We start from the raw sequence: 13,514 nt of genomic DNA on the forward strand, positions 1-13,514 counted from the left end.
AAGGTGTACAAATTGAAAAAGGCACTCTATGGGTTAAAACAGGCTCCACGGGCATGGTACAGTAAAATTGATTCCTACTTTCGAGAGAATGGGTTTGATAGAAGTGAGAATGAGCCTACTCTTTATTTGAAGAAGCAAGGTAACACTGATTTGCTTATAGTCTGCCTTTATGTTGATGATATAATCTATTTGGGCTCATCTAATTCTCTTATAGCTGAATTTAAAGCTAGTATGATGAGAAAATTTGAAATGTCAGATTTAGGTTTGTTGCATTACTTTCTTGGCCTTGAGGTGAAGCAAGGAAAAGATGGAGTATTTATTTCACAAAGAAGGTATGCAACAGATCTTCTTAAGAAATTTAATATGCTGAATTGCAAGATGGCAGCTACTCCCATGAATGTAAATGACAAGTTGCAGCTTGAAGACGGGACAGAAAAGGCAGATGCAAGAAACTTCAGGAGCCTGGTTGGTGGTTTAATTTATTTAACTCATACTAGGCCTGATGTAGCATTCTCTGTTGGTATGGTTTCTAGGTTTATGCATAGTCCCACAAAGCAACATTTTGGTGCAGCTAAAAGGATCTTGCGTTATATTGCTGGCACTGTGGATTATGGAATCTGGTATTTTCATGTTCCTAATTTCAGATTATTTGGCTTTACTGATAGCGATTGGGCAGGGTCACGTGATGATAGAAGAAGCACTTCAGGAAGCATTTTTAGTCTTGGATCAGGAGCTATCACTTGGAGTTCAAGAAAACAAGCAACAACAGCATTATCTTCTTCAGAGGCAGAATATATGGCGGCAACTTCTTCAGCATGTCAAGCCGTATGGCTAAGGAGACTTCTTGCAGATCTTAATCAAAAACCAAGAGAAGCAACTGAAATCTTTTGTGACAACAAATCAACAATTTCAATGACTAAAAATCCTGCATTCCATGGAAGAACAAAGCATATTGACATTCGGTTCCATTTCATTCGGCACCTAGTTGCAAATGGTTTGATGACCTTAAAGTTCTGTAGCACAAATGAGCAAGTGGCAGATATATTCACAAAGTCACTCCCTTGTGAGAAGCATGTGTACTTTAGATCACAGCTTGGCATGAGACAATCTTTTCCAGAATTGCAGCAGCAACTACTTCAAGGGAAGCATGGATGATATTGCAAAGGAAGTTTCAAGGCTCATCGAAGGTAATTGCTGTAAAACTTCAATCCATTCGTCAAAGCTTTGAAACTTTGCTTATGAAAAATAATGAATCCATACAAGAGTTTCTGTCTCGAGCCTCTGCTTTAGTTAGCCAAATGCAAGCATATGGTGAGAAGATTTCTGATCAAACTATTGTAGAAAAAGTCTTAAGAAGCTTAACTCCAAAGTTTGATCATGTTATTGCTGCAATAGAGGAATCTAAAGACTTATCTGTTTTTTCATTTGATGAACTAATGGGTTCTTTGCAAGCTCATGAACAAAGGTTGAATAGGCCAACTGAAAAGTCTGAGGAGAAAGCATTCCAGGTGAAAGGTGAATCATCTACTCAAACAGATAAGCATGAAAATTCAGCAGGAAGAGGACGTGGTAGAGGTGGCTTTCGAGGCAGAGGCCGTGGCAGAAGCAGAGGCAGAGGACGGTTCGATCGGCAAGCTGAAACTAGGCAGTTTTCCAATGAGCAGAGAAGCTATAAAAATGGTGTTCAATGCTATCATTGCAAGAAATTCGGACATGTACAAGCAGATTGCTGGCATAGAGAGAAGCAAGTGAACTATGCAGAAGAAAATGAAGCAGAAACCAGGTTGTTCATGGCCCATGTTGATGCCGATGAGGTTTCAAATGATGTTTGGTTTGTGGACAGCGATTGCTCCAATCATATGTGTGGCATGAAGTCAATGTTCAAGGAGCTTGATGAAACTCAAAAGAAGACAGTAAGGCTTGGCGATGATAAACAAATTCAAGTTGAAGGAAAAGGAACTATTGCAGTCAAGACTAGCCATGGTAAAGTAAAATTACTTTATAATGTTCATTTTGTTTCTGGTTTGGCACATAATTTGTTAAGTGTTGGGCAACTAATGGCTAGTGGATATTCAATATTGTTTGATGATGAGTCATGTGTTATTAAAGATAAAAATTCAGGGCAGGTATTGGTAAATGTTCGCATGACAAAAAATAACATGTTTCCGCTTGAAGTTTCAAATGTGGAGAATTATGCTCTTGCTGCTGGTCAAAAAGCTGAATCAAAATTATGGCATCTACGGTATGGGCATTTGAACTTAAAAGGCATGAAATTATTGAGTCAGAAAGGTATGGTTCTTGGACTGCCCAAAATTGATTCTTTGGATTTATGTGAAGAATGCATTTATGGTAAACAAACAAGAAAATCATTTCCAGTTGGAAAATCTTGGAGGGCTTCTAGTTGCCTTGAATTAATACATGCTGATTTGTGTGGGCCTATGAACACCGAATCATTTGGTGGGAGTCGATATTTTTTGCTTTTTACTGATGATTGCAGTCGTATGAGTTGGGTGTATTTTTTGAAGTACAAGTCAGAAACTTTTGAGAATTTCAAAAAGTTTAAGGCCTTGGTTGAGAAGCAAAATGATACTAGCATAAAGACTCTTCGCACAGATAGGGGCGGTGAGTTTTTGTCTAATGAATTTAACCATTTTTGTGAAGAACATGGCATTCGCAGGGAGTTGACAGCACCCTACACGCCGGAGCAAAATGGAATTGCTGAGCGCAAGAATCGCACTGTTGTTGAAATGGCAAGGAGCTTACTAAAAGCCAAGGAGCTTCCAAATCAGTTTTGGGCAGAAGCAGTTGCTACAGCAGTTTATCTTTTGAATATTTTACCAACAAAGGCTGGTCTAAACCAAACACCATATGAAGCTTGGAGAGGTACAAAGCCTTTTGTAAGTCACTTAAGAATTTTTGGTTGTATTGCCTATGCTTTGGTAAATTTGCAGAGTCATCATAAGCTAGATAAAAAATCAGAAAAATGCATTTTTATTGGTTATTGTTCACAATCCAAAGCATACCGATTATATAACCCAATTAGTGGCAAAGTGATTATCAACAGAAATGTAGTGTTTAATGAAGATGCAAGCTGGAATTGGCATGGCAGCAATGAAGAAACTCAAATTCAAAAAAAAGTGGAGAGTCCATCAAGTGAAACAGCAGATCCAGCTTCATCCTTGTCAACCTCAAGCACTAGCAGCCCCACAGATTTATCTATCTTATTTCCTTCGACTTGCAGCATCAGCAATTCGTCTCCTCCAGTAGAATCATTAGATTGGACACTTCCACAAAAACATAGATCTTTGAAAGAAATCTATGAGACTTGCACATTTGCTTTGTATCTTGCAGATCCTACAACTTTTGAAGAAGCAGCAAAGAAAAAGGAATGGTGCAATGCAATGAAGGAAGAGCTTATGGCAACTGAGAAAAATGAAACTTGGGAGTTAGTAGACCTGCCTGAAGGAAGAAATGCTATCGGTTTGAAATGGGTGTTTAAGACAAAGTATGATGCTGATGGAAGGATACAAAAGCACAAAGCAAGACTTGTGGCAAAGGGGTACTCACAGCAGCAAGGTATTGATTTTGAAGAAACATTTTCTCCGGTTGCTCGATTTGAAACGGTGAGAATTATCTTAGCCTTGGCTGCCTAATTACATTGGCATGTTTATCAATTTGACGTTAAATTTGCCTTTTTGAATGGTAAATTGGAAGAGGAAATTTATGTTTCTCAACCTGAAGGCTTCATTATTCATGGTAAGGAAGAAAAGGTGTACAAATTGAAAAAAGCACTCTATGGGTTAAAACAGGCTCCACGAGCATGGTACAGTAAAATTGATTCCTACTTTCGAGAGAATGGGTTTGATAGAAGTGAGAATGAGCCTACTCTTTATTTGAATAAGCAAGGTAACACTGATTTGCTTATAGTCTGCCTTTATGTTGATGATATAATCTATTTGGGCTCATCTAATTCTCTTATAGCTGAATTTAAAGCTAGTATGATGAGAAAATTTGAAATGTCAGATTTAGGTTTGTTGCATTACTTTCTTGGCCTTGAGGTGAAGCAAGGAAAAGATGGAGTATTTATTTCACAAAGAAGGTATGCAACAGATCTTCTTAAGAAATTTAATATGCTGAATTGCAAGATGGCAGCTACACCCATGAATGTAAATGACAAGTTGCAGCTTGAAGACGGGATAGAAAAGGCAGATGCAAGAAACTTCAGGAGCCTGGTTGGTGGTTTAATTTATTTAACTCATACTAGGTCTGATGTAGCATTCTCTGTTGGTATGGTTTCTAGGTTTATGCATAGTCCCACAAAGCAACATTTTGGTGCAGCTAAAAGGATCTTGCGTTATATTGCTGGAACTGTGGATTATGGAATCTGGTATTTTCATGTTCCTAATTTCAGATTATTTGGCTTTACTGATAGCGATTGGGCAGGGTCACGTGATGATAGAAGAAGCACTTCAGGAAGCATTTTTAGTCTTGGATCAGGAGCTATCACTTGGAGTTCAAGAAAACAAGCAACAACAGCATTATCTTCTTCAGGGGCAGAATATATGGCGGCAACTTCTTCAGCATGTCAAGCCGTATGGCTAAGGAGACTTCTTGCAGATCTTAATCAAAAAACAAGAGAAGCAACTGAAATCTTTTGTGACAACAAATCAACAATTTCAATGACTAAAAATCCTGCATTCCATGGAAGAACAAAGCATATTGACATTCGGTTCCATTTCATTCGGCACCTAGTTGCAAATGGTTTGATGACCCTAAAGTTCTGTAGCACAAATGAGCAAGTGGCAGATATATTCACAAAGTCACTCCCTTGTGAGAAGCATGTGTACTTTAGATCACAGCTTGGCATGGGCAATTTTGAATCAAGGGGGAGTGTTGAAGACTGATTCAAACTTTGACAGCATATTTTTCGGAAGGCTTATCTCTTTGTTAGTTGGTTTCTAGGCGAAACTTATCTCTTTACTAGTTTGTTTCTAGACAGGACTTATCTCTTAGTTTTCTGGTTTATGGTTCTTATCTGGTTGTTTAGTGTTTCCGCTGGTTGTAAGCCTATAAAGAGGCATTATCTGTTATGAAGTTGGTGTGCTGAAAAATATCCTCTGTTTTCCTCTGTTTCCAGAAAATAAAACAAGTCTTCCATTCATATTTGTTATCTATCACTCCTTCTTCCCAACAATCTCATATATGAGAATTCTAGTGAATGCGTCCGAACACAAGTTTAGTAAACTCACAATGTTGTTATGATAAGCGCAACCAATGCTGATAACCTCGATGAAGAATTCCCTGTATTTGCATTTAGAACTATTCAAGTTCTTCGCTGCCACCATAACTACATTGACCTTTTCTGTGACGGAAGGAAGAGGTCATCTTGAAGTTGCTAAATCTCATTGTGGCCAAGTATCCGAACATCTTCATGAAGGCTCCCAGCTTTGGATCTTTCTTTGAACTGTTCAATTTTCTATGGCAACAAAAATAAAGTTGGAGGAGGAATGTCTCAATAAACAATTGATGACCGTATCTTTAAATTTATTAACTTTTTTCATGTTCATCACATATGTTCATACTAGCATAAAATTAAACAAATAAGTAATTGGTTAAATTATAATTAAAATGGCTGGACTAGTTCATGATTAGACTACGAAACAAGCCTTATTATCTATTTAGCTGGCCGAACCGTTGTACCGTCAAAGGCGGCGAATATTGATCTATTCCATCTGCTGTTTCTCACCTACCATCAATATGGTTATAGATCAAGTTATACTTTACCAAGTTATACTTCGTCTTTGGGAACGTTGCCTTTGGCCTCGGTCTACTGGAATTGGTGGACAACTGAAACCATTTTATTACTACTTTATAAAACAATACAAAGCAAATCACGACCACCCTTCCTGACTACTTCAACGGTCTAACCATCGCATAAACCGGGTCCCTCATCCCTCCTCTCTCTCTATATATATCTATCTACTCCAAGCCATCCCAGCGCATCGAGCTTCGATCTAGACTCTCGAGTTCCATTCCTCCTGCACTCTCTCCTGCTTAACCGAACAGACATGGCTTCACGCATCCTCCTCCTTGCTTTCCTTGCGCTGGTTTCTTCTCACGCAATTGCTTCTGATCCTAGTCCCCTCCAGGACTTCTGTGTTGCTGACAAAACGTCCCATGGTAATTATATATATTCTTCCTTTTTTCAAGTTGAGCAAAATTTCTTACTCATCCACAAACTTATAAGTAGGCTTTCGAACGAGGTTCTTCTCAAGTTTTTCTATCAACCTTGGTGAATTATGTTAATTTTTATTGTGCAGTATTTGTCAACGGTCTTGTGTGCAAGAACCCAAACGATGTCAGAGCTGATGATTTCTTCTTCTCCGGCCTCGACAGGCCTGGCGACGCTGCAAACAAACTTGGATCGAATGTGACTTTAGTTAATGTGGAGAAAATTGCAGGGCTCAACACCCTTGGCATCTCATTGGCTCGCATAGACTTTGCTCCTTATGGCCTGAACCCACCTCACATCTGAAGAGATACAGGAGAATGACAATGGAGAAGATGATGAGTTAGTATATAAGGATGAACAGTGGCTGATACATTGCCACAGTAACTGGCACATAATTCCTACTCCCTATCCCACAGCAGCTGAGTCTCTTACAACCCATTTTATACACAGTCAGATCTAGTGATCCGTTGTGGGAATAACCAAAAACAGTTACAGTGAATACTCTGGAACCTGGGAGAAGAACAGGCAGTTACAGTGAATACTCTGGAACCGAGTTCAAGTGACTGTGGAGCAGGATCAGTTTAGCTGATGAAGCAGCAGTGAAATGATCATCTTAAGATCCCCCCTCAAGCGGAGAGTGGGGTGCAACTCTCAGCTTGGAACAGATGAAGCAATGACGTGCCGTAGAAAGAGATTTGGTAAAGATATCTGCTGGTTGATCTTGAGTAGAGATATGAGATAGACTAATCTCTTTGGATTGAAGTTTCTCCCGAATGAAATGATAATCCACCTCAATGTGTTTAGTGCGAGCATGAAAGATAGGATTGGCCGCAAGAGCCATGGCTGAGATACTGTCAGAGTGAAGAACCGTAGAATCAGAGATGGAGACACCAAGTTCTTGAAGAAGTCACCGAAGCCATATCAGTTCCTGAGTGGTAACGGCCATAGCTCTGTACTCAGCCTCCGTCGAGGATCGGGCAACAGTGGGCTGCTTCTTGGCACACCAAGAAAGAAGATTGCAGCCAAGGAAGATACAAAACCCAGAGGTGGAACGCCGATCCTGTGCATCGCCAGCCCAATCGGAGTCACAGTAAGCTGTGAGGTGCAGAGAGCTTCGTTGATAATGTAAACAGTAATCAATGGTCCCTTGAACATAACGGAGGATGCGTTTAAGGTATTGAAAATGCAATTGAAGTGGGTGATGCATAAACTGACAGACAAAGTTCACAGCAAAGGAAAGATCGGGCCGAGTGATTGTCAGATATTGTAAAGAACCAGCCAGACTTCGGTAAAGCTCTGCATCTGAAAAGGGAGCAGAGAGATCAATAGAAGAGGACTTCTTGACCGGAAGAGGAGAAGCCAGAGATTTGCAGGTCGCCATGCCAGCCTGCTGTAAGAGCTTCTGAGCATACTGGGATTGACTAAGTCGCACACCGTCGGCATCAAAGAAGAAGCGAATACCCAGAAAATAAGAAAGCTGACCCAAATCCTTCATTTTGAAGTGGGAATGAAGCTGATGAAGAAGAGTAGTGATGGCAGCAGAATCGTTCCCAGTAAGGAGAATGTCATCAACATATATTAGTATGTAAATAATTGTGGAGGCCTGCTGATAGAGGAAAAGAGAGGGATCTGCCGAGCTGGAACGAAAGTGATGTTTGAGGAGAAACCCAGAAAAGGTAGCAAACCACTGCCGTGGGGCTTGTTTCAGACCATAGATGGATTTGTTGAGCTGACAGACATGAGTGGGATGCTCTGGATCCGTGAAGCCCCTTGGTTGTTCCATAAAAACTAGTTCATCGAGATGCCCATGAAGAAAGGCATTGGACACATCAAGCTGTTTGATGGACCAGCCCGAGTGTAAGGCAAGAAGAACAAGCATCCGGATGGTGGGAAATTTCGCCACAGGACTGAAAGTTTCATGATAATCCAGTCCATACTCCTGTTTGAATCCCTGAGCAACTAAGCGAGCCTTGTACCTGGCTAGGGAGCCATCGGAGTGCCGCTTGATCTTATAAGTCCAGCGACAGCCGAGAATGTTTTGATCAGGAGAGCGAGGAACAAGAGTCCAAGTCTGCTGATCAACCAAAGCATTGAATTCTGAAGACATTGCCGCTCGCCAGTTAGGATCAGTGTTCGCCACGGAGAAGCAAGTTGGTTCCTGATCACCGGCATCCAGACTAAGAAGAGAGAAAATTTGCTTCGGGCGAAGTGACCCCGTCTTGGATCTTGTAACCATAGGATGCCTGACAGGAGGAGAAAATACAGAGGAACAGGAAGGGTGTGTAGATTGAGGAGAAGAGAAGGAAGATAGAGGTGCAGTGAAGGTTGAAGATGAAGTAGAAGTGGATGAATGAGTAGGGATAGTCTTGAACGGGGAGGACGGTGACAAAGTAGGAAGCTGAGAGGGAGGAACAAGTAAGGGCGTGGGAAGTAGAGGGGTGGATGAGATGGGAGATTGAACAGAATGAGCAAAAGGGAAGAAAGACTCATTGAAGCGAACATGGCGGGAGATGTAGACCCGGCCATTGGATGGATCATAACAGCGATACCCTTTATGGTTAGGGGAGTAGCCAATGAAGACACAAGGTAGAGACCGAGGTGAAAACTTGGATGGATGCTGAGGACGTACCCAAGGAAAGCATTGGCAACCAAATACGCGAAGAAAGCCATAATCCGCAGGGCGGTGATACAGAATTTGAAAAGGAGACTGGTGTTGAAGACGTGGAGTTGGGAGACGATTGATTAAGTAAGTAGCCGTTAAGAGTGCCTCAACCCAGAATTGAGGAGGAAGAGAAGAGTGAAAAAGAAGACTCCGAATCATTTCTAGAAGCTGGCGATGTTTGCGTTCAGCACACCCATTTTGTTCCGGAGTATAGGGAGAGGAGCGTTGATGAATGATGCCAGACGCAGCAAACAGACGATGAAAGCGAGAATTAACGAATTCCCCACCACCATCAGAACGAAATACTTTGATAGTGGAGGAAAATTGATTTTCAACTAAATTTTTGAACTCAACAAACTTAGAAAATACATCGGATTTCAAGGCCAATGGATACACCCAGATGAATTTTGAAAAGTCATCCATGAACACAACATAGTAACGTAAACCAGTGGAGGAGTTCATAGGAGAAGGTCCCCAGACATCAGAGTGTATAAGATCAAGAGGACACCGGGAGATGGAATTGCTGGTGGAGAAAGGAAGTTTGTGTCCCTTGGCCATGATGCAGAATTGACAGGAGGTAGTGCTGACCGAGGAGGAAGCAATGGAATTGTCCTTGAGAATTTGCAGCAAGGTGGATGAAGCTGGATGACCAAGACGGAGATGCCAAGGCGAAGGCGAGACCTTTGCAGATACTAAGGCAGTGGAGCGAGAAGAGGAAGTGGGAGGCGGAAGGAAGGAGAAAGGAATCCTGTAAAGCCCCTCAGTGCAGCGTCCCTGGAACAAGATCTTGCCGGTTGCTTTGTCCTTGATCACACAACCATCAGAATTAAAGTGAAGGGTGCAGTGATTATCAACAGCTAACTTGTAGACTGACAGCAGATTGTGAGAGATATTTGGAGCATGCAGCAGTTCAGAGAGTTTAAAATTGTGAGTTGGGGTGCAGAGAATACCAGTCCCGGAATGTATAACAGGAATTGAGGAGCCATTGCCCACGGTAATCCTATCTGAACCCTGATATGAAGATGCATCTGAGAGTGACAGTGGTTCGGAAGTAATATGTGATGTAGCACCACTGTCGATAACCCAGTCACGGGAGACAGAGGAAGAAGACGGTGTAGAAAGAAGCGCCTGCTGATTTAGCTGTCTAGGAGGAGAGGAATTGTAGGTTGGATCCATTCGGAACCAACAATGAATTGCAGTGTGTCCTCTTTTGCCACAGATTTGGCAGTCAATGAGAGCTCGGGAATCCTTCCGCAGTCCAGGAGAATTCCAGTTGCTGTCCCACTTGTTGTTGGAGTGGGTACTCCTTGCTCGACCACGTCCTCTGGGTGAGAAGAAGGATCTACCTCGACCTCGTCCCCTAATGGCTGAAAGTGCAAGGGAATCAGCAGAGGACTGTTGCTTTTCTCTGGATAAGATAATGAGTTCCTCGCTGCAAAGCAGAGCATAGAGCTCATCCAGTGTGAGAGAGGCAGATCGAGTGCGAATTGATGTAGCAAAGGCATCATATGAGGGTGGTAGGCCATTAAGAATGTGTAGAATGACATCTTCGGTGTCAATTGTGGAACCAGCAGCGGATAGAGCATCAACTTTTTGCCGAACTTCATGGAGAAACTGCTGCATTGGAAGATCTAGTTTCCTTATGTTGTGCAATTCATTTTTGAGCTGCATTACATGACTCCTTGTAGCCGAATTTAATCGACATTCTAAGGTAGTCCAGATCTGAAAACAGTGATCTAGATTGATCACATATGGTAAGATGGAAGGAGAAATGGTGGAGTTAATGGCTGAAGCTAAGAACTGGTCTGTCAGCAACCAGAGCTCATAGCTTCTGTTCTTATCGGCAACGGAAGATGGAACACAGGTGGAAGTGCCATCTAAAAAACCAAAGAAGCCACTCGCTCTGAAAATACGAGTGACTTGAGACCTCCAGGTGAGATAGTTATCGGATTGGAGCTGGGTGGAGACTAGATTTTGTATTTTTGAAATCAAAAATTTCAACCTGGGAGAAGTTAAGGGATCATCCAAAGATCCTGATGATTCGGCTGACCTGGTGACTTGTTCAGATCCAGGAGACTCCATTTGATCGTTGTCTAGTGGAGGAAGAACTACTTCTAAGGAGAAAGGCGTCAGAACCTCCCGCTCTGATACCATGAAGAGATACAGGAGAATGACAATGGAGAAGATGATGAGTTAGTATATAAGGATGAACAGTGGCTGATACATTGCCACAGTAACTGGCACATAATTCCTACTCCCTATCCCACAGCAGCTGAGTCTCTTACAACCCATTTTATACACAGTCAGATCTAGTGATCCGTTGTGGGAATAACCAAAAACAGTTACAGTGAATACTCTGGAACCTGGGAGAAGAACAGGCAGTTACAGTGAATACTCTGGAACCGAGTTCAAGTGACTGTGGAGCAGGATCAGTTTAGCTGATGAAGCAGCAGTGAAATGATCATCTTAAGAACATCCACCCTCGGGCGACAGAGATTTTAACGGTGTTGGAAGGCTCACTCTATGTGGGTTTTGTGACTTCCAACACGGACAACCGTCTCTTTGCCAAAGTCATCAACAAGGGTGATGTGTTCGTGTTCCCCCAAGGTCTAATTCACTTCCAGTTCAACTACGGGATGAAGAATGCTGTTGCTATTGCCGCATTGAGCAGCCAAAACCCTGGTGTGATCACTGTAGCCAATGCGGTGTTTGGGTCGAAGCCACCCATCTCTCGTGACGTTCTTGCAAAGGCCTTTCAGGTGGACAAGAAGACTATTGACTGGCTGCAGGCTCAGTTCTGGATGGACAACAACAACTGATAACTCTTTCTTTGCTACAAGGATTGCTCCGCTGATTCATTTGTATTATTTTGATTGTTACACTTATTCATGTGCATTCTTTAGCACAAATAAGCAAACAATGAGTTGACAATTCTACAGCAATAAAGGCAATTTATTTCCCAGTAGGAGAAAGTGCTTCTTGCTTCTGTTTTTATTTTTCTTTTTGCTGTAACATTAGGTCAAGATGTTTGTTGGACTTGATATCACAAATTGCTTATTCCTTTATCCACCAACTTTATGTTTGTGAGCGGATAGGATGAATTAAGCCATAGGCATCATAGAGGAAAAGATGGATTTTACTGAATGGAGGACTGAAAAAGGAAAAGTATTTGGATCTGGATTGTCTTTCAGCAGCCATGGCTTCAAAAGTTTGGCAAAAACAGAATAGTGGTGTATGACATCCTCCGCACCGGTTTGAGAAGCACCTACTTCTAAGCTTCTTTCAGGACTCAGGCTACATCTAATTTTGACTATTAGGAAAACAGCTATTCCTATCTCTATCTCTCCTCTATCCCTGGCTGCAGAAAGAACAAAGTTGAAGGGAGGCAACAGGCGTAGCAAACCTATATTTTTAATACAAATCAAATTGGATTATTGATCCAATATCTTGGTTAAATCGATCTCCATTTAAGTTTTTAATAATTATATCTTAGACTAGTGGCTGGTTATGGTGCATTATTTGCAATATTTTCGAACCCAAACAACTTCCAATTATTTACCTGAATTGGCTGATCATGTGACTTGTTCGGTAAATAGTTCTGGCCTAATAAAGTTGAAAATAACTTAATGAACTCATCAAAAATTGTTAAGTACAACTAGAATACATAATTGTCGATTTGAAACCATATTACTTCAAAAATTTATTAGATTAATATAATATCTATTTTGAAAAATATTTAAAGACATACTTACTAATGAGATGTTGTTGTTGCAAAAAATCCAAATCAATTTACAACCATACTAATTTGTCACACAAATAAATCATAAATAAATATCAATATTGAAAACTATTGGTTATACAATAATGTATAGGTGATATAATTTATCTTATCGATAAATAGCCTTTGTTCTATAATAAAACTGTATATATTACCAATAAAGTTTTATTTCACTAGTAATTATTGTACTTATAAGGTACCATTTGTAACATAAATTTTTTGAAACATTCATTTATAAATATTACAATATTATAGACCTTTTATGATAATATTTGAAACTATTACTATAGAATACAATTTCTTATAGTGGTTATAAGATACCCTCGCTATATAATAACTTTTAATAACTCTCACGATGAAACTTTGTGAAATTATATATCTGTTTTGATATTTCTTAAAATCATTACTAGAGAACGTTTATATTGATGGATTTTGCTAAGTGTTACTAAAGTTCTATCACTAGACATTGTTGGTTGTAGTAGAGGCTGGAATTTCGGTCCTCTACTTTGTTTTGTTTGTTGCTCTATTTCACTATTGCATCTTTGTTCCTAATGTTGTGTTGTCTGTAATATTATTTGCTCTATGGCCCCACTTCCTCACTATTTTCAGCATCGTCAAATGTTCACTCACTTGGGCAAGTGTCTTCTAGTGATTGCCTTCGATCCTCTCTAGTTCCCAATAGGGCATTTTCCATATGTTTTTTCCTTCCCTATATTTTCATTTTTCGCCTTTTTCCCCTTTTGTGATCATTTTAATATTTTAAATGAAAGAGTGTGCATTAAAGAACCCTCATCCCCCAAAAGAGATTTCATAAAAGGAAGAGGAAACAACAAATGATTTTG

General features: G+C 40.6%; 1 protein-coding gene and 1 pseudogene across 1 annotated transcript; both read left to right on the forward strand.

The window, feature by feature from the left end:
• The first annotated feature begins 4,145 nt into the window (after window positions 1–4,145).
• LOC148700055 (secreted RxLR effector protein 161 pseudogene) lies at window positions 4,146–4,904 on the forward strand (annotated as a pseudogene).
• Window positions 4,905–5,931: 1,027 nt separating this feature from the next.
• Window positions 5,932–11,866, forward strand: LOC120111503 (putative germin-like protein 2-1). Its single transcript, XM_089927234.1, has 3 exons — window positions 5,932–6,180; window positions 6,321–6,529; window positions 11,369–11,866. The coding sequence occupies exons 1-3, from the start codon at window positions 6,069–6,071 to the stop codon at window positions 11,711–11,713; spliced, it is 666 nt and encodes a 221-aa protein (XP_089783360.1). The 5' UTR covers window positions 5,932–6,068; the 3' UTR covers window positions 11,714–11,866.
• Window positions 11,867–13,514: the final 1,648 nt, after the last annotated feature.

This window comes from Phoenix dactylifera, chromosome 14 (genome assembly GCF_051530095.1).
Source record: "Phoenix dactylifera cultivar Ajwa chromosome 14, Ajwa_hap1_PhDact_Kaust_v1.1, whole genome shotgun sequence".
Classification (NCBI taxonomy): domain Eukaryota; kingdom Viridiplantae; phylum Streptophyta; class Magnoliopsida; order Arecales; family Arecaceae; genus Phoenix; species Phoenix dactylifera.

Bases quoted from the DNA above. Each gene is read 5' to 3' on its own strand.
- LOC120111503 (XM_089927234.1), top strand. From the start codon at position 6,069: ATGGCTTCACGCATCCTCCTCCTTGCTTTCCTTGCGCTGGTTTCTTCT. The intron at 6,181-6,320 runs GTAATTATATAT...TTTATTGTGCAG, and splicing joins TGCTGACAAAACGTCCCATG to TATTTGTCAACGGTCTTGTG. The intron at 6,530-11,368 runs ATCTGAAGAGAT...CATCTTAAGAAC, and splicing joins ATGGCCTGAACCCACCTCAC to ATCCACCCTCGGGCGACAGA.